General features: G+C 48.9%; 1 protein-coding gene across 1 annotated transcript; it reads left to right on the top strand.

The window, feature by feature from the left end:
* Positions 1 to 4,941: 4,941 nt before the first annotated feature.
* Upk3bl2 (uroplakin 3B like 2) lies at positions 4,942 to 12,095 on the top strand. Its single transcript, XM_041645910.1, has 6 exons — positions 4,942 to 5,014; positions 7,702 to 7,854; positions 8,045 to 8,264; positions 9,220 to 9,296; positions 9,549 to 9,657; positions 11,996 to 12,095. Exons 1-6 carry the CDS (start codon positions 4,942 to 4,944, stop codon positions 12,093 to 12,095), a joined length of 732 nt encoding a protein of 243 aa, XP_041501844.1.
* The last annotated feature ends 12,016 nt before the right edge of the window (positions 12,096 to 24,111 follow it).

The following is a 24,111-nucleotide window of genomic DNA, read 5'->3' as shown; positions in this document are numbered from 1 at the left end:
CACTTTTGGGTATATATCCAAAGGATGCTCAATCATGCCACAAGGACATGTGCTCAACTATGTTCCTAGCAGCATTGTTTATCATAGCCAGAACCTAGAAACAACCTAAATGCCACTCGACCGAAGATTGGATAAGGAAAATGTGGTACTTTTACACAATGGAGTACTACACAGCAGAAAAAAAATAATGACATCTTGAATTTTGCAGGAAAATGGATGGATCTAGAAAACATCATATTGAGTGAGGTAACCCAGACACAGAAAGACAATTATCACATGTACTCACTCATAGGTGGTTCTTAAACATAAAGCAAAGAAAACCAGCCAACAAATAATAATCCCAGAGAACCCAGACAACAATGTGGACACTAAGAGAGACTTACATAGATCTAATCTACATGGGAAGTAGAAAAAGACAAGATCTCCTGAGTAAATTGGGAGCATGGGGACCTTGAGAGAGGGCTTAAGGGGAAGGGGAGAGGCAGGGAGGGGAGCAGAGAAAAATGTAGAGCTCAATAAAAATCAATTTTAAAAAAGCAACAACAAAAAAAGAGAACTGTGTTTTTCTTTGTAGTTTTAAGGAAAGAACTTAATTTCTAAAAAAGATTTGTTTCTTTCGTTTGCATGAGTGTTTTACGTGCATGTGTGTCCGTCTGTCACAGCATGCCTGGTGCCTGCAGTCAGGAGAGAGCGTTGGATCCACTGGACTTACATACACCTGTGAAACATCACATGGATGCTGGGAACTGAACCTGGGTCCTCTGGAAGAGCAACAAGGGCTCTTAACTGCTGAGCCATCCCCCCAGCCCCTCTTCCTGGTGTGGAGCTAAGCATCTCAGGCTAGTCTGGAATTTCCTGTGCAGTGCAAGACAGTCTCAGCCTGGAAAAGATTGCAGACTTGTGCCACCATGCCTGGTACATTTGTGGTTGGTTTTGATGCTTTTTTTTTTTTTAAAAAAAAAAAAAAAGCTATTGATTACATTTGCCACACTGGAGATGGAACCCAGAGCCTTGCACATGTTAGGTAAGCACTGTACCACTGAGCCACCTCCCAGCCCCTCACTGGGGGATTCTAGGCAGGGGCTCTACCACTGAGCCACACCCCAGCCCCTCACTGGGGGATTCTCAGAGGTGCCTCACTGCTGAGCCTGATGAGGAAGCACTTCCTAGTTTATGGTGGTGGGCACAGCACAAGACTTTGAGTGTGGCAAGCTGTCTGTGAGAAGCTCTGGAGCATTTCCCACTGCATAAGGGCTTGGGTGGGGGGCACCGAGTACTCTCTGCTTTCTCTTTGGGCCCAAACAAGCCCTGACTGAGACCTCTCTCTTCGGAGGGCATAAGGCAAGCCTGATCAACTCTTGGAGGTACCGTTTCCCTGTGTACCTCCTCAGACTGTGGGTGTGATGGTTGCTATGAAGCTGAGTCTTTGGTGACTTGGAGTTGGGTGAGTCTTTGGAACTCTATTTGACTTGTATGAGGAGGTAGCAAGTGGGGAGCCCCACCTGCCTTATGAGTCACCCCCAAAGGTACACAGCAAGAAAAGTCAAAAGGCGTAGAGTATTCCTTGTGACTTGGTATGGCACCCCTTGGTCCCTCTGGGGCTCCGGGACCCACTCCTTCATGCCAGTTCTCATTGGTGCTGGACACTCCTAGGACCCCGAAAGGAGGAAGCCAAGCCATTATGGCCATCCCCTTGATGCTGTAAAAATAAAATGGCCATCCCAGGCCACAGCCAGACACACCAAGAAGTTTCCAAATCATCAGTTTTTGGACAAATCTATTTGCCATATCATAAACCCAGCACAAACCAGGTGGAGCTGAGCAGGTTAACCCCTGTCCTCAGTTAATGGAAACAGAGGCGGCTGCCATGTTCCGTTAAATCTGAAATGTCCCCAGAGGCTCACTCCTTGAGTACTTGGTCCCCAGCTGGTGGCACTGTTTCAGAATGTAGTGGAGAGGTGGTGGGGTCTAGTCGCAAAAATAGGTCACTAGGGGTTGATCTCTGAAGGTTACCCTGCGCTCCCTCTGTTTCCTGATTCACCAGGGTGTGAACATCCTTACTACATATTCCACTGCCATGAACTGAGCAGCCCCATCATGCCCGGGGGAGGAGAGAACTGGCTCCTTAGTGTTGCCCTCGGACCTGTGTATAAGCAGGTACGTGTGCATGTACAGAGAGAGAGAGAGAGGGGGGGGGGAATATCTTTTTTAAAGACCAGGTACAGGGGTACACATCTGGAATGCCAGAATTTCTATTCTGAAATGGGCGGTGGAAACAGGAGAATCAGCCAGACATTCACGGGCCAGCTAGCCTGGAGTACGACACAACACAGCCACAGACACAAGAAAGACCCTGCCTCAACAAGGTGGAACTGGAAAGTCATCCTCCGACCTCCACATAGGAGCCATAGCACTCACGTGTGTGCTCACACACACACACACACACGCTATGCATACCCATATACAAAGATAGATAACTAATAGATGCACAAATCAGAAAAAAAGAAGTGGGGCTGGAGAGATGACTCAGGGGTTAAGGGCACTCACTGGCTGCTCTTCCAGAGGTCCTGAGTTCAATTCCCGGCAACCACATGGTGGCTCACAACCATCTGTAACGGGATCAGGTTTGGTGTGTGTGAAGACAGAGTGCTCAGATCAATAAAATACATGGGTAAATAAATCTTAAAAAAAGAAAGGAGAAGCTGGGCAGTGGTGGCGCACGCCTTTAATCCCAGCACTCGGGAGGCAGAGGCAGGCGGATCTCTGGGAGTTCGAGGCCAGCCTGGTCTACAAGAACTAGTTCCAGGACAGGAACCAAAAACTATGGAGAAACCCTGTCTCGAAAAATAAAAATAAAAAAAAAATAAAAAATAGGAGTAAGGAGATAGCTCAGTGGTTAGGAGCACTGGCTGTTCGTGCAGAGGACATAGGTCCCAGCACCCACATGACACCTTTGACTCCACTTACACAGGATCCAATGCCCTCTTCTGGTCCTGCAGGCACCACGCATGCATGTGGTGCACATTCGCATATGCAGAACAAGTACTCATACAAATTTTGGGGCTGGAGAGATGGCTCAGTGGTTAAGAGCATTGCCTGTTCTTCCAAAGGTCATGAGTTCAATTCCCAGCAACCACATGGTGGCTCACAACCATCTGTAACGAGATCTGCTGCCCTCTTCTGGTCTGCAAACACACAGAGATAGAATATTGTATACATAATAAATAAATAAATAAATAAATATTTAAAAAAATAAAAATAAAGATAAAAAATAAAAAAATTTAAAAAAAAGGAGAAAAAAAGACTGTAGACCTTTTGAAAACTAAAGAAAAAGGAAGTGTTTATTACTTTAAGTTTTCAGTTCTGGGCTCGCTTGTTTGGCGCCACAGGCGCTGACACAAGGGTCTCTGCGCTGCCTAGAGAGGATGCCTGGACTGGCGAGGGGAACACGAGGAGGAATACATGAATCATTTGTCTGAATTAGACACGTAGGGGAGCGGAGCGAGCGGCAGCCTGCTGGGGTGCTGAGAGCAGGGCTGCTTCCTAGACTCACGGTTGACCTGCCATGAGGATGCAGGAGGTGCCCTCCCTGTGAGAGCCATCCTGTCATCTGTATGATGTGATTAAGTGTGAGGCTGACCCTGCCCAGTTCTGGGGCCCTGAGAGAGGATGAGCAAGGATGTGCTTTTGCAAGGACGCCCTTTCTACCCTGTTTTGCTGTTTTTTAGACGGGGTGTGCTGTAGCTCAGGCTGGCTGTGTAGCTGAGGAGGACCTTGAACTCCTGATCCTCCTGCTTCTACCTCCTGAGTGCTGGGATTATAGGTGTGAAGCACTAACTATACCTGGATCCTTGTTTCTTTCTTTTTTTTTTTTTTTTTGGTTTTTCGAGACAGGGTTTCTCTGTGGTTTTGGAGCCTGTCCTGGAACTAGCTCTTGTAGACCAGGCTGGTCTCGAACTCACAGAGATCCGCCTGCCTCTGCCTCCCGAGTGCTGGGATTAAAGACGTGCGCCACCACCTTGTTTCTGATGACTGCTTTCAACATCCGAGAGAGAGAGAGAATATGTATGTGTGTATGTATGTATGCATGTATGTATACACACACACATACATACATATACTTGTGATGCTGGGGAAGGAACCCAGAGTCATATACATGCCAGGAAAGAATTCTATCATTGAGCTACATCTCAACCTATCTATCTATCTATCTATCTATCTATCTATCTCCTATCATCTTTCTTATACATATCTCACACACACATAGAGATACAACAGCATTATCCGTGGGGGTACACACTGTGGCTTGCTAGCTGTGGTGGCCTGTACTCTTCTGTAATCTCAGCACTCACGAAGGAAGATCAGGAGTTCAGGGTCATCCTTGGCTATGTACTGAGTTTGACGCCAGCATAGAAACTACCTGAACGTGATGGAAGAGGGAGGGAAGGGGGGACACAGAGAGAGAGAGAGAGTCAGTCAGTCAGTCCTAGGGTCAACATTTGCTGGACCACCTCAAGATTTTATCCGTCAGCTTAGGTGATCTTGGTCCTATCTTGAAGGGACACCTATCTTCTATGTTCTTTGTCTAGAAGATAAAGGGACTCCCTCCCTTCCTAGTGGCCAGGACCCAGGACAGGTAAGCAGGGTTTTTATGGGGACAGCCCTTGCCCAGAACTGTCTGCTCCATCCCTGGCCCCTCCCAGCGCAGGCCCTCTTGAAGTAGGGTGCAGATGTCCTGGCTTGTCTCCTTCATTGTTCTGTTTTCTTCAGACCCGTGCCTAGTGAGGCTGAATCCCCCAGAACCTACAGACTCAGTCCCTGAGCTGGTCCAACCAGTTGTACCGGAGGAGGGGGCACCTCCAAGCCAGAGCAGCCCAGCCCAGACAGAGCAGCTGGGGCCATACTGCAGGCGGACCTGGGAGGAGAGACAGCATCCCAGCCATGGGGCTCCAAGAGAGATGGTCTCTGCTGCTGATGCCGCCGTTGCTGCTGGTCCAGTGTGGAGCAGGTCTGGGTGAGTGAGGCTGGGGAGTGCGGGGTACCCCCACATACTCAACCCTCTGTAGGATGGAATACCTACAGCACCCCAGCACCCCTTCCCTTGGTTGTGGACTGGGCTCATGGGTGTGTCAAAACATTCAGCCCACCTCACACAATCACAGATGGCCGCCTGTCTCTTGACCGCCAGACTGAAGAGCAAGAATTCTGCTTCTCTCCTCCTTTGGATTCTCATGCCCACACTTTTACCAATGGCTCCTAAGTAACCCCTCCTCTCCATAGCTCTATTTCCCTTTCCTCAAATGAAGCAAACATTAGCTACCTACTGTATATAGGATACCCTAGTCCTCTAAGGTACAACAGGGGCTTTGTTATTATTTGTTTGTTTAGTCTGTGTGTGTGTCTCTCTGTGTGTGCGTGTCTATGTATCTGTGTGTGTATGGGGATTGAGGAATGCGTGTAAAGATGCAAGTGTGGAGGTCAGAGGGAAACTTTCAGGAGCCAGCTGATAGATACTGGGCACAGAACTCAGCTCATCGGGTTGGGTGGATCTCAGTTCTAGGACAGAGAGGACTACACAGAGAAACCCTGCCTCCAGTCAAACACACATTGTGTACAAGGCTGTGTCCGTGCACAATCAGTGCGGAGCTCAGAGGATCACTTCAGGTGCCAGTGTCCAGGGACCTGTGTCCACCACAGCTGGCCTTCCAGATGTGTGCCACCGCACTCGGCTTTTTACGTGTATGCTGGGGATTAGAACTCAGGTCCCCAAGCTTGCAAGGCAACCGCTTTCCCACTGAGCCATCTCTGCAGCCCTGAATTGATACGAGATTTGTACAAAGGTCCACTTTGTCTTTTTTATTGTCCAGTGTTAGGGGCTTGGCGTTGGAATCCTGCTATGGATTTGGTTGTGGGCAGGGGTGGATCAAGGAGGACTGAGGGGAGGGCAGGGCTTCTCCCATGAGCAGCAGAGCTGGACAAAGATGTGGTGCTCCCCGGGGGTCCCTGTAGCATACGAAACTGTTTAGATGGATCTGAGAAGGGGATTTAAGAGATGAGGATTGAAAGGATAGATGTTGGTCATATGACCATGATGATGTTGGTCATGTGGCCACGGTGAGAATGGAAGATGATGGGGGGGTGGCAAAGAACTGAGAAGGGAGCAAGTAATGTCTTTGGATGAGCTAGCCTCAGGTCCCACTAGGTGGTCTGAAGTAATGTCTTTGGGTGAGCTAGCCTCAGGTCCCACTAGATGGTCTGAAGTAATGTCTTTGGATGAGCTAGCCTCAGGTCCCACTAGGTAGTCTGAAGTAATGTCTTTGGATGAGCTAGCCCCAGGTCCCACTAGGTGGTCTGAAGTAATGTCTTTGATTGAACTAGCCTCAGGTCCCACTAGGTAGTCTGAAGTAATGTCTTTGGATGAGCTAGCCTCAGGTCCCACTAGATGGTCTGAAGTAATGTCTTTGGGTGAGCTAGCCTCAGGTCCCACTAGGTAGTCTGTGTCCCAAGTCAGGGTCTCAGTCCAGGGGACATTTGTGTGCCTCCCCCTCTGTCCTTTCTATGAGGATCTTCTCTGTCTCTCTCTCTCTGTGCACATATGCACATGAGGTTACAGGTATGTGGCTCTATGGGGTGTGTACAGGTCAGCAGGAGACCATGGATGCTGGTATTCAGGGTCTTTCCACCTTCTCTTTGAGACAGGGTCTCTCATAGGCCAGAACTTTGCCATGTGGGCCAGGTCAGTCTTTCCATCAGTTTGAGGTATCAGCTGGTCCCTGCCTCCCATACAGGGCCTCTCACCATGCCTCGCTTTTGACATGGGTTCCGGTAATCTAAACTCATGTTTGGGAGGTAGGCGCTTTACTACGTATGGAATCAAATCTCTCTAGTTCTTGTTCATTCTCATCAAACAAACGAGCCTGGACTACAAGGCTTGAGCGGGAGGGACACACAGAGTCTCTGGACAAGCCCAGCCTAGGGTTTTGGATGCCCCGAATCTGAGTCTCCTGAGCCTCCCTCTGTCCCTCGCCATTCCTTACCCATCACTCCAGTGACACAGCACCTACCTACCTACCTACCTACCTACCTACCTACCTACTTTCCAGTAGGATGCCAAGAGAGGGGGGTCCAAGTGCTCCACAGCCCCCCAAGGGCACCTGCCATAAAGATTCCTTAATTTTGGATCAGGTAAAATGGCTCAGGTGGTAAAGACATTTGTTAGCCCTGATAATTAGCATTTGATCCTCAGGACCCACATGGTGGAGAACCAACTCCCCAAAATTGTCCTTGACCTGAGGCACACATGGGTTTGTGTACACACACACACACACACACACACACACACACACACACAGAGTGAGACAGAGAACTAATTAACCAATTAATTAATTAATCAATCAATTAAAGTGTGGTGGAAGAAATTGTTCCTTAACAGGCTGGAGAGATGGCTCAGAGGTTAAGAGAACTGGCTGCTCTTCCAGGGGACCCAGGTTTAATTCCCAGCACCCACATGGCAGCTCACAACTGTCTGTGACTCTGGCTTCAGGGGCTCTGACACCTTCATACCAACACAAATAAAATAAAGTCAAATAAATTATATATAAGAAATGGTTCCTTAATTCCCTTTGTAATGTGGGTTTGGTGATGGATACATCCTGCCTTGGTTGAAGCTGGACTGATTTATTATTTCCCCACTCTGCCCAGAGAGCATTGGCTATGCCCCCCAGCTCTCCAGCGCCGCCCTGTTGGGAAAGCTCACACAGTCCACCTTCACGCTGGAGCAGCCCCTGGGCCAGTTTGAGAATGTCAGCCTTTCTGACCCAGACCCCATCTGGCTGGTGGTGGCTCATAGCAATGGTATGTGTTTGCTTTCTTGCTGTGAAATGGGCAAACGGAGCTGGGGTCTGAGAGGCTTAGTAGGCTGGGGGAGCTGGGAGGGAGGTGCTTGGGGGTTGTGTCTGGGAAAGGCTGTCAGAGCCTGCTAGCGTGGACCTTGCTGGTCCTGCCCACGTGATTTCCTTTGACTGACCGTCAGTGCCTCCCTCAGCCACCCAGTACTTTGCTGCCCCGCAGAAGGTAGAGGACATACATGCCCCTGCCAGCTTTGACCACAACGGCTACTACCTCACACTAAGGACCAGCCGGGTACACTACCAGGGCGGCCAGTCTGGCAACCAGCTCCGAATCCTCCGTGTTGGCAATGATACCAAGTGTTCCTTGAAGTCCCTGGGCTGTAACTCTCCTCTGCCAGGTGCTGGCCCCTACAGGTGAGCAGCAAAGATGGGGGAGGGGCCTTGCTTGGGACAAACAGGAACCCAGGGCAGCTACCAGAAGGTTCATTGAAGTCAAATAGAGTGCCTGAATTCCCCAGTATTTTCCCTTCCTCCCTCCCTCCCTTCTTTTCTTATTTATGTTAGTGGTGCTGGGGGTGGAACCTGGGCATGGAGCAAGCTGAACGGGTTCTCTAGCACACCCCACCCTCTCACTGGGGGATTGCAGGCAGGTCCTTACCTAGTTCCCTTTTAGAGTTATTTTTTATTATTTTCTGTGTATGGCTGTTTTGTCTACATGTATGTCCGTGTACCACGTATGTGCCTGGTGCCCAAGGAGATGTTGAGCCTCCATGTGGATGCTGGGAATTGAACCTGGATCCTTTGCAACAAGTGCTCTTAAACACTGAGCCTTCTTTCTTTCTTAAAAGAAAAAATTATTTTGTTTTTAATTATGTGCATGTGGTTTTGTTTACATGGGTGTGGGTTCCCTCAGAAGCCACACGTGTCTGATCCCCTGGAACGAGAGTTACAGGCAGTTGAACTACCTGACATGGGTGCAATGTGTCCCCTTACTACGGTCACATCTTTAAATAGCATCCTTCTAACTCATCGTCTCACGCCGTGGGAGGTCCTGACAGAGCGTATGGATTGACCCTGATCCAGACCAGGCATTCCTAGGTGGGGACTAGCCTTGGTCCCTTTCTCCTCTCACTAGATGCTTGATTTACTCATATTTGGTACAGAGAGATCTAATCCACACACACAGTGAGGGCCACTGCCAATGTCACACAACTCGAATAGGTCACAGCTTCTGTGGGGTTCTGGGGCTGTGCTCTTTAGTCCCAGGACCCGACTCCTGCCTTGGGCTGGGATCCCTGGCATTAAGATCTGAGGGTTTCAGAACCGCGGGGTGGTGGGTCCCCACCACCAATGCTGGTCTCCTGTTCAGAGTGAAGTTCCTGGCAATGAGCGCCAAGGGTCCTGTGGCTGAGACGGAGTGGTCTGAGGAAATCTACCTGCAGCAAGGTATGCGGACCTAAGAGTGGCTCAAAATGTATACGGGGTGCTAACAGACCCGGGGACATCAGGGACCTGGGGACAGTGGGTCTCCCCAAATCAGGGAGCGCAGCGCTATCCTATCCAGTCTCTGCCCGTACTCCCTCCTCTAGTCTATGGGATTCTCACACCTCCCCAGTGGACACGGGAGAGTGGGTCTGGAAGCTGACTAAATGACTCTTTTGTGAGGGTAAATAACTATTTTACTGCTTATCTGTGAAGCCCAGACATTCCCAGGAGCCCCAGGGTCCCGAAGCAAGAGTACTGTGATCATCATCGTCTTCTCTTCAATCTTGCTGGCGGTCTTCCTCGCCCTGCTCATATCCGCTAGGTGAGTGAACAGGGTTGGTGCTGTACGCCTCCCAACAGTAGTCTTGGTTTCTTCTTGCTGTTGTCTGATGAAGTTCTTCCCCCTGAAGATTAAGGAGAATTTACCTTATAGCTCCTCTCCCTTGTCGCCATCAAAGGCCTGGTTTTCTCCGTGGTCGCCGCTTGCCCCCTGGCGGCAGTTTTCGGAGTTGCAAGCGAGTAGTCAGAAAACACTCCAAAAGTGAAACCCTGCAGGTGGAAAGGTGAATTGCGGTCAGGCTCAGCCCACTAAAAACCTTGGCTTTGACATCTCAGCCAGAGAGCTGAAGTATTGGGGGCCAGCACAAAAGTTCCCAGAAGAAAAGACATTCAACGCCCGGAGGGACCTGGAAAGGCATCTCTGTGTAGGGGAAGCAGAGGTTTCCGGGAAGTGTGTGGGCCAGGGCCATTGCTCCTGGAGACAGTTTGCCAGCAGGTATGAGCAGGGAATCGGGGTGTCCTGCAGAGGATCCAAACTCTGTCTCACAGGCCCACGGGAACCAACAGTGGAGTGTAATCAAGAAAGAGCTCATGACCCCTTTGCCGATGAACGACCCTTTAACAAGGGTCACATATTAGATATCCTGAATAGCAGATGCTTTCATTGTGGTTCATAACAGTGGCAAAATTACAGTTATGAAGGAATAACAAAAATAATTTTATGGTCGGGGGGGTCACTACAACACGAGGAACTGTATGTATTAAAGGGTCACAGCGTTAGGAAGGTTGAGAACCTCTGGTTTAGAGGATCCGTGGATTTAGGGTGGGGCCAGGCACTAAGAAGGTATTACTGGACTTATTAGGGCCAAAGCCTAGGGGCTGGCAGCCCCTAACAAGCTGGGTTCCGTCAGCCATCCTGGGTGGGCAATTAAATCATAATGAGAAAGAGGGCGGGAAAGATGGCTCAGTGGTTAGGAGTGTGGACTATGCTTAGAGAACCTGAGTTCAGTTCCCAGCATCCAGGCCTACGGCTCACAAACACCTGCAACTCCAGCTCCAGAGGGATCCAGTGCTCTGGCACACACACACACACACACACACACACACACACACACACACTTCAAAGTGATAGAATAAAATAAATCAGAAGTAATCCAAGGCAGAGAAAGGAGATGTATGTATTCAATGTCCCTATGTGGGAAAGAGTAACAAAGAGACCCAATGTCTCGCTAAGTTGATCTTTGGGATCTGGACAAGATCTTGATGTAAGGTTTAGGTTTAAATAGAGGGTAAGCCAGGCATAGCTGAGCAATCCTGGTGACGGTATGGTCCCCGCCATCACTGCCCATCCCCATTGTCTTCTGCCAGTCTCCCTCTGGCTGGCACCAGCTTCAGCCCTCTGCATGGGATTCCTGTGGAATTTCTTGGGACCCATTGTTTTGTGGTCTGATAGCCAAAGGAAGGGACATAAGTGTTTATTCCCAGGCTAGGGGTGCGGCTCAGCTGCTAGAGTGCTTGCCCTCGCATGCACAAAGGTTTCCCCAGCACTACTGAAAACAGACTACATGGTGGTGCTCCTCTGTAATTCCAGCACCCAGGAGGTGGAGGCAAGAGGATCAGGAGTTCAAGGCCAGCCTCAGTTAGGAGCTGAGGGCCAGCCTGGGCTAATGAGACCCTGTCTTAAAAAAAAAAAGAAAAGAAAAAAGAAAGAAAAAAAATATCTTCTTTCCTGCCAGTACAGTTACTTTCATAGGGACAGAGAGAGCCTGATATGGTGTCACAGGCTGCTAGTCCCAGCACTTGGGAGATAGTGTCAGGTAGATCTCTATGGATTCAAGGCCATCCTGGTCTATAGCAAGTTCCAGACCAGCAAGGACTACAAAAACAAAATAAACAAACATAAAATGCACAAAATGACAGAGAGGCGGGGCCGATTGTAAAGTTGTTTTTTATGTTACTCTTGATTTATTTATTTTGTGTGTAGCACGTGTGCACCACCACACACATGTAGAAGTCCGGGGACAACTTTTTGGAGTCATTTCTCTCCTTCAACCACGTGGGACCCAGGGATCAAACTCTCAGGCTTGGTAGCAAGGACCTTCACCCACTGAGCAGGCTCACTGGGTCACGTGTGTTCTTTGACACACACAGCCCCGCCCCTAACTAACAATAGCAACTTTAGAGGGTCTTACCTAAACCCCACCCTGGTCTTTAGAGCATTAGACACTGCTCAAGGGAGCGAGAAACTGGGTGAGCAGGGCCACTTTCATGGAAGAGAGCTCTGGTCTTCTAAACTCCCTGGAACCCACATCAAAGTGGAAGCAGAATTAAGGCCGTCATTGACCCTTCTCTCTCACTTTCTCTTGCCCGATCTCCCGAAGCTGCTGGAACACTCCTGTATCCAGCCCGGAGCAGCAAGTTCGCATGAGACAATATCACACCCACCACATGGACAACCTTCGGGCCGAGCAGAATTCCTGAGAGATTCCAAGGGCTTTCTCCAGGGGCCAAGCGGCTGAACCTGGACTGGGGCCTGCTTGGAATCTTCTGGCACTCTAGTGGGAAATGCTTTCAATCCAAAGCTTGGACTAGCCAGTCCTTATCAGAAATAAATTTCCCTAATACTTTTGTGTTTGTCTCACGTGTGCCTGGGTTTGTCTTCCCCACCCCAGCCATTCTTCTCTTTCTGTGTGCATGCACACACGTGTGCGTGTGTATGTGTGCACATGGAACCCACAGCTTGCGCTCTCTCTCTCTCTCTCTCCACCTTATTTTATTATATATGTATGAGTGTTTTGTCTGAATGTACATGTACACACCACATGCGTGCCTGGTGCCCAAGGAAGCCAGAAGAGCGCATCAGAGTCCCTGGAACTGGAGTCTTGCTATAGTTGTTAGCCACTGTGAGTACCAGGGACTGAACTTGGGTCCTCTGCAAGAACAGCGGGTGCTTGCCGGGCATAGTGGCACACACTCTTAATCTCAGAACATGGGAGGCAGAGGCAGGTGGAGCTCTGTGAGTTCGAGGCCAGCCTGATCTACAGAATGAGTTTCAGGACAGCCGAAGATCTAAAGATACACAGAGAAACCCTGTCTCAAACAAACAAACAAACAAACAAACAAACAAAGAACAGCTGAGCCAACTCTCCAGCCCCTGCCTTGTTCTTTTGAGACAGGATCTGTCGGTGAACCTGGAGTTCACCAGGCCCTTTCAGCTACCTGGCCACTGAGCCCCAGGGGTCCCTCCCTGTCTCTCCAGCAGTGGGGTCACAAACACAGGCTGCTGTGCCTGGCTTTTTACACAGGTGCAGGGCATCAGACTCAGGTGCTTGAGAGGCACCTACCGAGTCATTTCCTGAGCTGCAAGAGACAAGGTCTCTTTGTGCGGCCGGGGCCTTGAGCTCTCTTTGATTCTCCTGCACCTGTCTCTTGAAGTCCTGGGGTTCCAGACGTGTACCCTATCATGCTCACTTGCTTTGAGACAGGGTCTCACTATATAACCCACGCCGGCCTGCAACTCATGATCTCCCTGCGTTGATGTCTTGTGTGCCAGTATTACAACACATGAAGAAAATGGCTCCTGTTGACGCATAGGGAGTGGCATTATTGGAGGTGTGGCCTTGTTGGAGGAAGTGTGTCACTAGTGGGTGGGCTTTGAGGTTTCAGAAGCTCAAGCCAGGCCCAGTGTCTCACTCTCTCTTCCTGCTGCCTGCTGATCCAGACGTAGAACTCTCAGTTTCCTCTCCAGCACCATGTCTACCTGCGAGCCGCCATGTCCCACCCTGATGACAACGGACTAGACCTCTGAACTGTAAACCAGCCCCAATTAAATGTTTTCCTTTATAAGAGTTGCCATGATTATAGGCTGGGTGGTGGTGGCACACGCCTTTATTCCCAGCACTGGGGAGGCAGAGGCAGGTGGATCTTTGTGAGTTCAAGGCCAGCCTGGTCTACAAGAGCTAGTTCCAGTTCCAGGACAGGCTCCAAAGCTACAGAGAAACCCTGTCATGAAAAAAAACAAAAACAAACAAACAAAAACAAAAAAGAGTTGCCATAGTCATTTCTCTGTGAGTTCGAGGCCAGCCTCAACTACAAGAGCTGATTCCAACTAGGATTGTTACACAGAGAAACCCTGTCATGAAAAACAAAACAAAACCAAAAAGAGTTGCCATAGTCATAGGGTCTATTTACAGCAATGGAACACTAAAACGTCACCTGAGCAGCCTTCCTGTCCCCTTGTCTTAACTCCTCTGGGAACAGCTCTCAAAGTAAGATATTAAGACTCAGGTAACTTGGGAGGCAGAGGCAGGTGGATATTTGTGAGTTCAAGACCAGCCTGGTCTACAGCCAAGTTCTGGGCAGCCGGGGTACATAGTGAGACTCTGTTGGCTGGAGAGTAACTCAATAGTCAAGAGCTGTTCTTGCCGAGGCAGGAGATCTCTGTGAGTTCGAGGACAGCTTGGTCTACCTGGTGAGTTCTAGAACAGGCAGGGCTATGTAGAAAGACCCTGTTTTGTTGTTTTGTTTTGTTAAAAAAAAAACTAACACAATAAAAATCTAGAAAAAGAAAAGAAGAAGGGGGAGGAGAAGAGGGAAAGAGGGAGGAGGAAGAGGAAGAAGAAGAAGAGGAGGAGGAGGAGGAGGAGGAGGAGGAGGAGGAGGAGGAGAAGAAGAAGAAGAAGAAGAAGAAGAAGAAGAAGAAGAAGAGCAGCTTAGCACCGTTACACAACCCACACTTCCAGAGAGCGAAGACCAGACAGGGCTGGGACCTTGGGGGCAGGATACACACACACACACACACACACACACACACACACACACACACACACACAAGGCTCTGGTTCCCAAAACTAGTATCAACTCTGCCCAGAGCAAAACAGGATGTGTTATCATCAACCCTGCTCCGCACCTCAGATGTCCAGCAAGGCTCTGCCCTCACGATCTCCCTGGTTGCCAAGGGTGGGGATGCAGGGGACAGAGCACTCAGCCGTTGGAAAGACCCACACTGGAGTCTTCCTGGAGCCGTGTGGCTTTGGTGAAAGAGCAGAACACCTGTGCCAGGTGGGCAAGGGCAGGGTGCCCAGACAAAAGCAGTGGAGTGTTTCTGCCGGGCAGGCAGTTTAGGGACAACATGACCTGAGGCAGGGTGCGTGGTTGCTGGTGCCACATGTAAGGCCTCACCCTGGAAGGCAGGAAGTCAGGCAAAGTATGGCTGGCTGGGTCCCCATCCCTGCAAATGGCCCTAAGTGGTTTATGGTCCTGAACAGATAGATAAGGCTCCTCTACGGAGGAAACTCTCAAATGACCACGTAATAATTCTGCTGGGAGAGACAGGAAGGCTTAGAGAACAAGCAGGATTCCCACCCCCGGCTCCCAAAAGCCTTTTTGTGTTTTTGAGACGGAATCTCCTGTAGCCCCAGTTCATCTCCAAGTCATTAGCTAAAGATAACCTTGAACTAATTCTGTGTTCACCTCCCAAGATGTAGGATCACGTCCATGCCCTATCATGCCACCCAGCATTTTACTTATTTATTTAATATGTATGTATGTATGTGTGTATGTATATATGTATGTATGTGTGTATGTGTATGTATATATGTATGTGTATGTATATATGTATGTATGTGTGTATGTGTATGTTTGTGCATGTATATATGTATGTGTGTATGTATGCATGTGTGTATGTGTGTATGTGTATTATGTATTGTGTATGTATGTATGTGTATGTCTGAGACCTTCAGCCCTGAGAAAAGGACATGAGAGCCCCTGGAACTGGAGTTATAGATGGTTGTAAGCCACCACGTATGTGGGTTCTAGGTATCAGGCCTGGGTCCTCTGCCAGAGTAACAAGCAGTCTTAACCACTGAGCCGTCTCTACTGCCCCTTCTTATTTGACCCTTTCTTTCTTTCTTTCTTTCTTTCTTTCCTTCCTTCCTTCCTTCCTTCCTTCCTTCATCCCTCTCTCCTTCCTTCCCTCCCTTCTTTCTTTCTTTCTTTTTTTTTTTAGACAGACTCTCACTATAGCCCTGGCTGGCCTCTAACCTGCCTCAGCCTCTCAAACACTGGGATTAAAGGTGTGCACCACCACACTCCATTTTGTTGCTGTTGTTTCTTGAGACAGGGTTTCTCTGTGTACCTCAATCTGGTCCACCCCCTCAGCTCCCCCAAAGTCTTTTCCCTCTGGGTGATCAGTCTAAACCTCACCCCTCCACCCAGGTAAAACACCAAGGTTCAAACCGGTCATGGCAACACACACCTGTAACCCTAGGAATGGGAGGTAGCAGTGGGAAGGTCAAAAGTTCAAGGCCAGCTTGAGCTATATTGGGGGTTCAAGACCAACTGGGCTTACAGAAGATCCTGTCTCTGAAAGGGCAAGGGGAGGGGACACTAAGGATGTGCCTCAGTTGGCAGAGTGCTCGTCTGCCACACGTGGAGTCCCGGGTTCCATTGCCAGCACTGTGCAACCCTGATGTAACAGTACAGGTTCGAGCCTGTAATTTGAGGCCAGCCTGGGCTACAGGAGACCCTGTCTTAAAAACAAACCAGTGAAAGCAAAACAAAACAACAGCAGCAGCAACAACAAAAACAAAAAACCAGAAGGGAAAAAAGGCCAAGGCCGAATAAACTGATTTGATGCCTTCAGTCTGTTAGGCCTCAATCCACGCCCTGAATGAGCAGCCAGGGCAGGAAACAGATGGTCGATCATCCGTAAGAGCAATTGAGAGCGTTTACAGAGAACAGGGGTGTGAGTGGACTAGGGCCAGCAGGAACCCCTGAACCCCAAGAAGGAGCCAAAGGGATACAATGTCCACTCTGTCATCCCGCTCAGGGATACGCCTAATTGGAAGCCAAGCACCTGGACACACAGAGGACAAGAGTGGGATTTTAATTTTTATTTATTTATTTATTTAAGACAGGAAGGGCCTCATGTAGCCCAGGCTATCCTCAAACTCCTTATGTAGCCGAGGATGACCTCAAACTTCTGATCCTCCTGCCTCTACCTCTTGAGTTCTGAGAACACAGGGGTGTGCCATCACACATTTTATGGGCTGCTGGGGATGGGACCCAGGGCTCCCTGCATGCTCGGCAAGCACTCTACCCTCTGAGTCACACCCAAGCCTGTCATGTCCCCTTGTTTTTCATTTTAAATGACATTTAGTTATTTATTTTTCCCGAGCACTAGGCTTGCAGGCACAAACCTTCATGACCAAATTTTCAAGGTTTTGTTTGTGGAGACAGCCCCCCCCACCAGTAGTCTCTTGTTGCCGCTCATGGTCCCCCGTCTTCTTCGTTCCCTATCCACCCTGTTACACAGCCTCACAGTCCTTGTGTTGACCTATGGAACCTAGATCTGCTGTGTTCTGCACCTGCGCATTCTGAGGTCCTCTGATCCTCACATCAAACCCTGGACATGTCCAGTCCAACTCATGCCCTTCCCCAGGTGTGATGCCTCCTTCTACAGAGACAGCCCTGCCACACAGATGCAATCCTCCTCCCTGGGACCTCGCCTGAAGCTGAGGCCAGAGTCACCTCAGTCACATATGAAGAGCCCAGCACAGCGTGACTGCCAGTGTGTGTGTGTGTGTGTGTGCATGCGTTTGTATATGTGTGTTCATGTGTGTATATGTGTGTGTGTTTGTGTGTGTATGTGTGCTTGTGTGTATGTGTGTTGTGTGTGTGTTTGTATATGTGTGTTTGTATGTGTGCTTGTGTGTGTGTGTTTGTGTGTATGTGTATGTATGTGTGTATGTGTGTTTGTGTATTAGTTTATGTATATGTGTGTAGTGGGTGGGGACCTTCTTAAAACTCTTCCTACCCTGATAAGCTGAGCGTGACAGAGAGTGGCTGTGACCCAGGGTACCTGACCCTATAATACCCCTGACCACTCTCCCTAGGATAACATAGGTGTTGCTTGACTTGCACCCGGGGAAGATACAAGGGATAGTGCTGGGTCAATGTCAAGCCAGGCCTCAGTGTTCTGTTTGACCCATCCTGGGCCTCAGCCTCCTAACCCATGATGATAACAACTTCAGCCCCTCCCCCATCTTCTCCCTTTCCCCCTTTTCTCCATCCCTCTCCTCCTGCCCTCCCGCACTCAGCAGACCGCTACAGACTTTAGCCATGCGTGATCACGTCATCGTGCTCGTGGTGTCGTATCTCCCCAAGCCTCCCTCAGACAAGCACTCCTGGTCCACGAAGCCCAGCCTGCCTCAGTGGCAGCTGAACATACCCAGAGATAACCAGGGGACTGCAAAGAGAGAGGGACACACCTGGTATCCTGATCCTACCTAGGAGATGCCCGTGTGTGGCCTTGGCCTTAGAGGAAGAGAGATGGCTTCCCAAGGAAGACATAGAATCTCTGCTATTCTTTTGGGCTTCTCTGTGGGATGTGCAGGGTTGGTGAGGGACATGGCTTCCTCCCACCCATGACAAGGTGAGGCTACAGCAGCGTGCTTTTTGTTTTCCCCAAATTTTAGAGGGACATACTGTGGGAACACAGATTTGGGGATAGTGATGTGTGTGTGCGTGTCTGTGTGGGTGTGTGATTGGAACCCAGGGCATCATGTATGCCAGGCAAAAGTGCAATGCTTAAGTCACGCCCCCAGCCCCTCTCTGGGGGATTCCAGCCACGCCCCCAGTCCCCTCACTGGGGGATTCCAGCCACGCCCCCAGTCCCCTCACTGGGGGATTCTAGCCATGCCCCCAGCCCCTCACTGGGGGATTCTAGCTCTCTCCAAGTTCCCTGACTCAGCTTTGAACTCGCGCTACAGTCCAGCCAGATCTTGAACTTGCCGTCCTTCTCCTCCAACCTCCTAGTGTCTAGCTGGATGACAGGCCTGAGCCTCCAGTCCCACCTGGAGATGAAGATTTTAGATGGAGAAATGATGTCCGCGGAGCCATGTGTTCCCCGACAGCAAACCAATAACGGATGGGTGGGAGGAGCCTGTCTTGTGGCCTCTTTCTGTCCCTGTCTGTTTTTCCATATGTGGGGGTCCCCCCTTTCCATATCTCACTGTGTAATGTCCCTGCTTTTAACCCTGACCATGGGAACTGAAATCACGCTCTCTGAGCTGGCTTCTGTGGGAGGGAAGCAGAAAAGGCAGATAAATTGGTGTTGGGCCGGCAGGAGAGTTCAAGGGGTAAAGGCTTCTACTGTTGAGCCTGAGCACCCAAGTTCAGTCCTGAGACCTATACAGTGGAGGGGAGAATGGACTCCCTCTAACCTCACAGGCATGCTATGGCACGTATGCACACAAGTGCATACATACACACATGCACACAGTACACACACACACTACACACACATATACTGCACATACATACTACACACATACACACCACACACACACCATACACCACCATACACACTCATATGCACACACATACACATATATACTATACACATACACAATATACTGCACATACATATTACACGCACATACTACACATACATGCACACACAATACACACAGCACACGCATGCACACACCACATGCATGCACACACAATACACATGCCACACATACATGCACACATACACACACCACACACATGCACACACACTCATGCACATACACACTACACACATATACTACACACATACACAATGCACCATACATACATACCACACACATACACACCACACAAGTATGTACACACACAACACACACACCATACACATAACACACACGTATGCACACACATACACACAACCACACATATGAACACACACACCCAATACACACATATGAACACACACATATGTACACATGCACCACACACACAAATGAAATAAAAATTTTGTTATTTTGTGTGTATGATGTGCATGTGTATGTGTGTTTGTGACATGACACGCATGTAGAGGTCAGAGGACAACTTTGGAGGATTAGTTGTCTCCTTCCATCATGCGGGTCTCAGGGAAGAAAATCAGGTCATCAGAAGGCAGACACCTTCACCCACTGAACCATCTCCTTGATTCCAGGATGACCGTATAATCCATTCCCAACTGATGGACACAGCTGGGGCTCCTTCCGGCCCTGACTGTCCCTCCAGACATGCAGCTGTCTGATTCTGCCAGTGTACTGAGTCTATACCCCGAGGGAGGGAGCGGGAGAAGGGGTGCTCCCATCCCACTGGCCCCCACAAGGGTGTATTTGCACTCTGAATTTTCTCTGTGATTTTATTTATTTTGTATGTATTGGTCACATGCCTGGAGGTCAGAGGACAACTTGGGGCAGTCAGTTCTCTCCTTCAACCATGTAGGTCCCCGGAATAGCGCTGAGGCTGTCAGGCTTGCTGGCAAGTGTCTTTACCTGTGGAGCCATCTTGCCTGTCCTGCACCCCCTTTCTGGCACTGGACCTGAAGTCTTCTAAGAATACTGGCTTATCCACGGAGTCTGTGGGTCCTGGACACAGGAGTGGACGCCTGGCAGGTTAGAAAAGAGTGAGGTCTGGAAGGAGGGGTCAGTTGTCCCAGTGTTGGGGGAGGGGAGATCAGGATGCTTCCTGCTCTGACCCCACAGAGTTGAGGGAGTTGGCCACACAAAGGGAAGATGTTCGGAGTGTGAGGTCGCTCTTGATCGGCCACCCTACTGTGGGTACCTCTGAGGAAGCATGGCCCCATGGGAATCCTGGAGACATATAGAGATGCAGGTACTCAGTGTGCCAGGGGCCATTGTTCTTTTTTTGTTTGTTTGTTTTGTTTTGTTTTGTTTTTTTGTTTTGTTTTGTTTTTCGAGACAGGGTTTCTCGGTGGCTTTGGAGCCTGTCCTGGAACTAGCTCTGTAGACCAGGCTGACAGGGGCCATTGTTCTTGCTAGGGGATGTCTGAACTGCCGAGAGTCAGATCTGAGGCTCCCAGGTCACCAGGACGGTGGCTCCCGACTCACACACAATCGTCCTCTCTGTACCCTCCACCTTCTGGTCCCTGCATCCACCTCCAGAACACCAGTCCCCTCTCAGCTTATGTGTTGCGTTTTGGTGGCTGTCCATGATCCATCCACCCCCAGACTTTGGTCCTTAGAATCACAAGGTCCTCCGCATGATGAAGAAGCTGTAGGCTCCTTGGGCGTCTTTGGAGGAGTGAAAGGAGGGAGGGAGGCAGTGGAAAACAGAAGCAGGTGCTTGAACCACCCGGAAACCACCACCATCTTTTCAGCCCAGAGGCCCAGCTGAACAGCGACCAGGGGCAGTCAGCCAGGTGATCTGGTCCTGGTACTTGCTTCCAGACTGGAACAGGATGGGTTAGTTCACACATGAACCCCGAAGTTAGTGGGGCAATCCTATGGCTGGTATTATTTTATGAATGAGGAAGAGGTGTGGTCTATGCCTAGGAATGGGAAGCAGGTGACAGGGTAGGGACCAAGCAGGGGTGTGGTGATGAGGGTCCCACACTGAGTGTCTTAAACAAAGAGGTGAGGGCTAGAGAGATGGTCTGTGTCTAAGATCCCTTACTGCTCTTGTAGGGAGCGGGTTCTAGTCCCACTGCACACCCTGGGTGGCTCAGAACCACCTGTAACTCTGGTTTAAGGAGATCTGATGTCCTCATTTGGCTTCTCAGGCACCTGCACGCATTCGGCACACATGTAGGTATATACACTATAATGGTTTGAATGAGAATGTCCCCCCTGTAGGCTCATAAACTTGAATGCTAGGTCCCCAGTTAGTGGACTTGAGAAAGATTAGTAGGTGTGGCCTTGTTGGTAGCAGGTGTGCCCTGGAGTAGGTTGTGGGGGGGGGGGGGGCGGGGGTGAACTTGGAGGTTTCAAAAGCCCAGGCCAGGCCCTGAGTCTCTCTCTCTGCCTGCTGCCTGTGGACTGGTGATGCAGAACACATCAAATGGGGAGGGGAGGAACGCGAGTCAAATAATCCCAAGATAACTCCGAATAGAGTCTTCTAAGGTTTTTCTTTATTAAAGGAACTCACAGATCACAGTGAGGAAATAGGAATGGGGTCCAACATCCAGGTGTGGCTCACTGGAAGAAAAGGCTGAGCAGGGTGGGACCACAGCTTTTTGGTACCCAAAAGCCATGCCTCAACCTGGTCCAGCCTCTCAAAGGTCATTGGCTGGAAGAGATTCCCCATCACCTCCCTCTTTTGTCTAAATAAGATTTCCAAACTCAACACAAATATATATATATATATATGAATAGATATCAAGTATAAAAATTAGAACTACAATCAATATAAATAATATTAAACAAGGAACATATGCTAAATGTTTCAATAATCATTTTATCCTAAGGAGTCTAAGTCTTGTATTAAAAATGGCTTGGCTAGGGACTGGAGAGATGGCTCATTGGTTAAGAGCATTGCCTGCTCTTCCAAAGGTCCTGAGTTCAATTCCCAGCAACCACATGGTGGCTCACAACCATCTGTAATGAGGTCTGGTGTCCTCTTCAGGCCTGAAGGCATACACACAGACAGAATATTGTGTACAAAATAAATAAATAAATAAAATTTAAAAAATGGCTTGGCTAGGGGCTGGAGAGATGGCTCAGAGGGTTAAGAGCACGGACTACTCTTCCAGAGGTCCTGAGTTTGATTCCCAGCAACCACATGGTGGCTCACAACCATCTGTACTGAGATCTGGTGCCCTCTTCTGGCATACAAGCATACGTGGAGAGAATGTTATATACATAATAAATAAATAAATCTTTTTTTAAAAAAATGGCTTGGCTAAATCACAAGAGGAAAGTAACTATGACTATCTAATCTTCAGCTCCATCTAAGACCTGAGAAGAGAGATAATATTACTTGAGTAGGCAGGAAGTGCAATCAAACAGCTTCCAAAATGTTTAGTAGATAACAGAGACAACTGGCAGTTCCTTGTCAGTTGTACCAAGAAGAAAACAAGCTCCAAGTGGAGTGTCTTCAGTGGTCAACACATTCTCGGGAATAGATCAGTCAGGAGCAATCATGTCTCACGTCAACAGAACCCTAAGTTATTTAAATGCCATGTTTACAGATCTTTGAGGTGGTAAGATTCCCTATCTACGTGGAATCTCTATGTATCTAAAGAACCTAATTAGTCTGACTATAAGTATGACAAACATGGATGACTATTGACCTATAATAATGCTTATATATAACTTAAAGACTAAGACTTCATATCAGAATACTAAACAATCTGTAAATAATCGTGCAGTGAATGAGGAAAATGACCTCCAAATGCAAACAATGTATGAGTATCTTGATCAGCTGGAGGAAGTTCCCTATCGGATTGGGATGTAGAACTCTCAGCAGCAGCTCCAGTACCCAGCCTGTCTGCTTCTCACCAGGATGATAAAGGACTAACCCCCTGAAACAGTAAGCAAGTCCCCAGTTAAATTCTTTTACAAGAGCTGCCTTGTTCTTGGTGTCTCTTCACAGCAATAGAACAGTTACTAAAACACACACCTGCACATACTTTTAAAAATTAATTAAGGGGGCTGGAGAGATGGCTCAGTGGTTAAGAGCATCGCCTATTCTTCCAAAGGTCCTGAGTTCAATTCCCAGCAACCACATGGTGGCTCACAACCATCTGTAATGAGGTCTGGTGCCCTCTTCTGGCCTGCAGACATACACACAGACAGAATATTGTATACATAATAAATAAATAAATAAATAAATATTTTTTTAAAAAAAATAATTAAATTTTAAAGGAAAAGAGTTGATTTTGAACATAATGGCATGCCTTTTTTTTTTTTTTTTTTTTTTGGTTTTTCGAGACAGGGTTTCTCTGTGGTTTTGGAGCCTGTCCTGGAACTAGCTCTTGTAGACCAGGCTGGTCTCGAACTCACAGAGATCCGCCTGCCTCTGCCTCCCGAGTGCTGGGATTAATGGCATGCCTTTAATCCCAGCACTTAAGAGACAGAGGCAAGTGGACCTGTCTGAGTTCAAGGCCGATCTGGTTTTAGAGTTCCAAGCCAGCCAGGGCCGCATAGAGAAACCTCTGTCTCAAATATGGAAAGCTGAAGATGATGGGGGAGGAAGGGACAGGAGGGAGAAGGAAGAAGAAAGAGAAGGGGGGGGCCGGTCAGAGAGATGGCTCAGAGGTTAAGAGCACTGGCTGCTCTTCCAGAGGTCCTGAGTTCAATTCCCACGTGGTGGCTCACAACTGCCTATAATGAGATCTGATGCCCTCTTCTGGACTGCAGGCATAGATGCAAGCAGACCACTGTATACATTATAAATAAATAAATCTTTTAAAAAAAATAAACAAAGAGGGGGAAAAAGAGGAGGAGGGAGAGAGAAGGGAAGGGAGGAGGGAAAGGAAGGACTAGACATAGCTAAGGTGCTGGGTCTTTACTGGGGTTGAGTGTATGACAATGGAGGAGTCTTCCCAGCAGGCCTGAGAGCCACTTTTTGTTGTTTTTATTTGTTTGTTTTGAGACAGGGTCTCTCTGTGTAGCCCTGGCTGTCTTGGAACTCATTCCGTAGACCAGGCTGGCCTCGAACTTAGAGATCCACCTGCCTCTGCCTCCCGAGTGCTGCGATTAAAGCACCACCACTGCCC

The sequence above is a fragment of the Microtus oregoni genome, unplaced genomic scaffold (genome assembly GCF_018167655.1).
Source record: "Microtus oregoni isolate MIOR12 unplaced genomic scaffold, Mior012 000003F_ref0000135, whole genome shotgun sequence".
NCBI lineage: Eukaryota > Metazoa > Chordata > Mammalia > Rodentia > Cricetidae > Microtus > Microtus oregoni.
This window is presented reverse-complemented; position numbering and strand designations above follow the sequence as displayed.

Excerpts from the sequence above, each read along its gene's own strand:
- Upk3bl2 (XM_041645910.1), top strand. The coding sequence starts at position 4,942 with ATGGGGCTCCAAGAGAGATGGTCTCTGCTGCTGATGCCGCCGTTGCTG. Across the intron at positions 8,265-9,219 it reads CCAGGTGCTGGCCCCTACAG|AGTGAAGTTCCTGGCAATGA; the intron begins GTGAGCAGCAAA and ends TCTCCTGTTCAG. Across the intron at positions 9,658-11,995 it reads GCCCTGCTCATATCCGCTAG|CTGCTGGAACACTCCTGTAT; the intron begins GTGAGTGAACAG and ends GATCTCCCGAAG.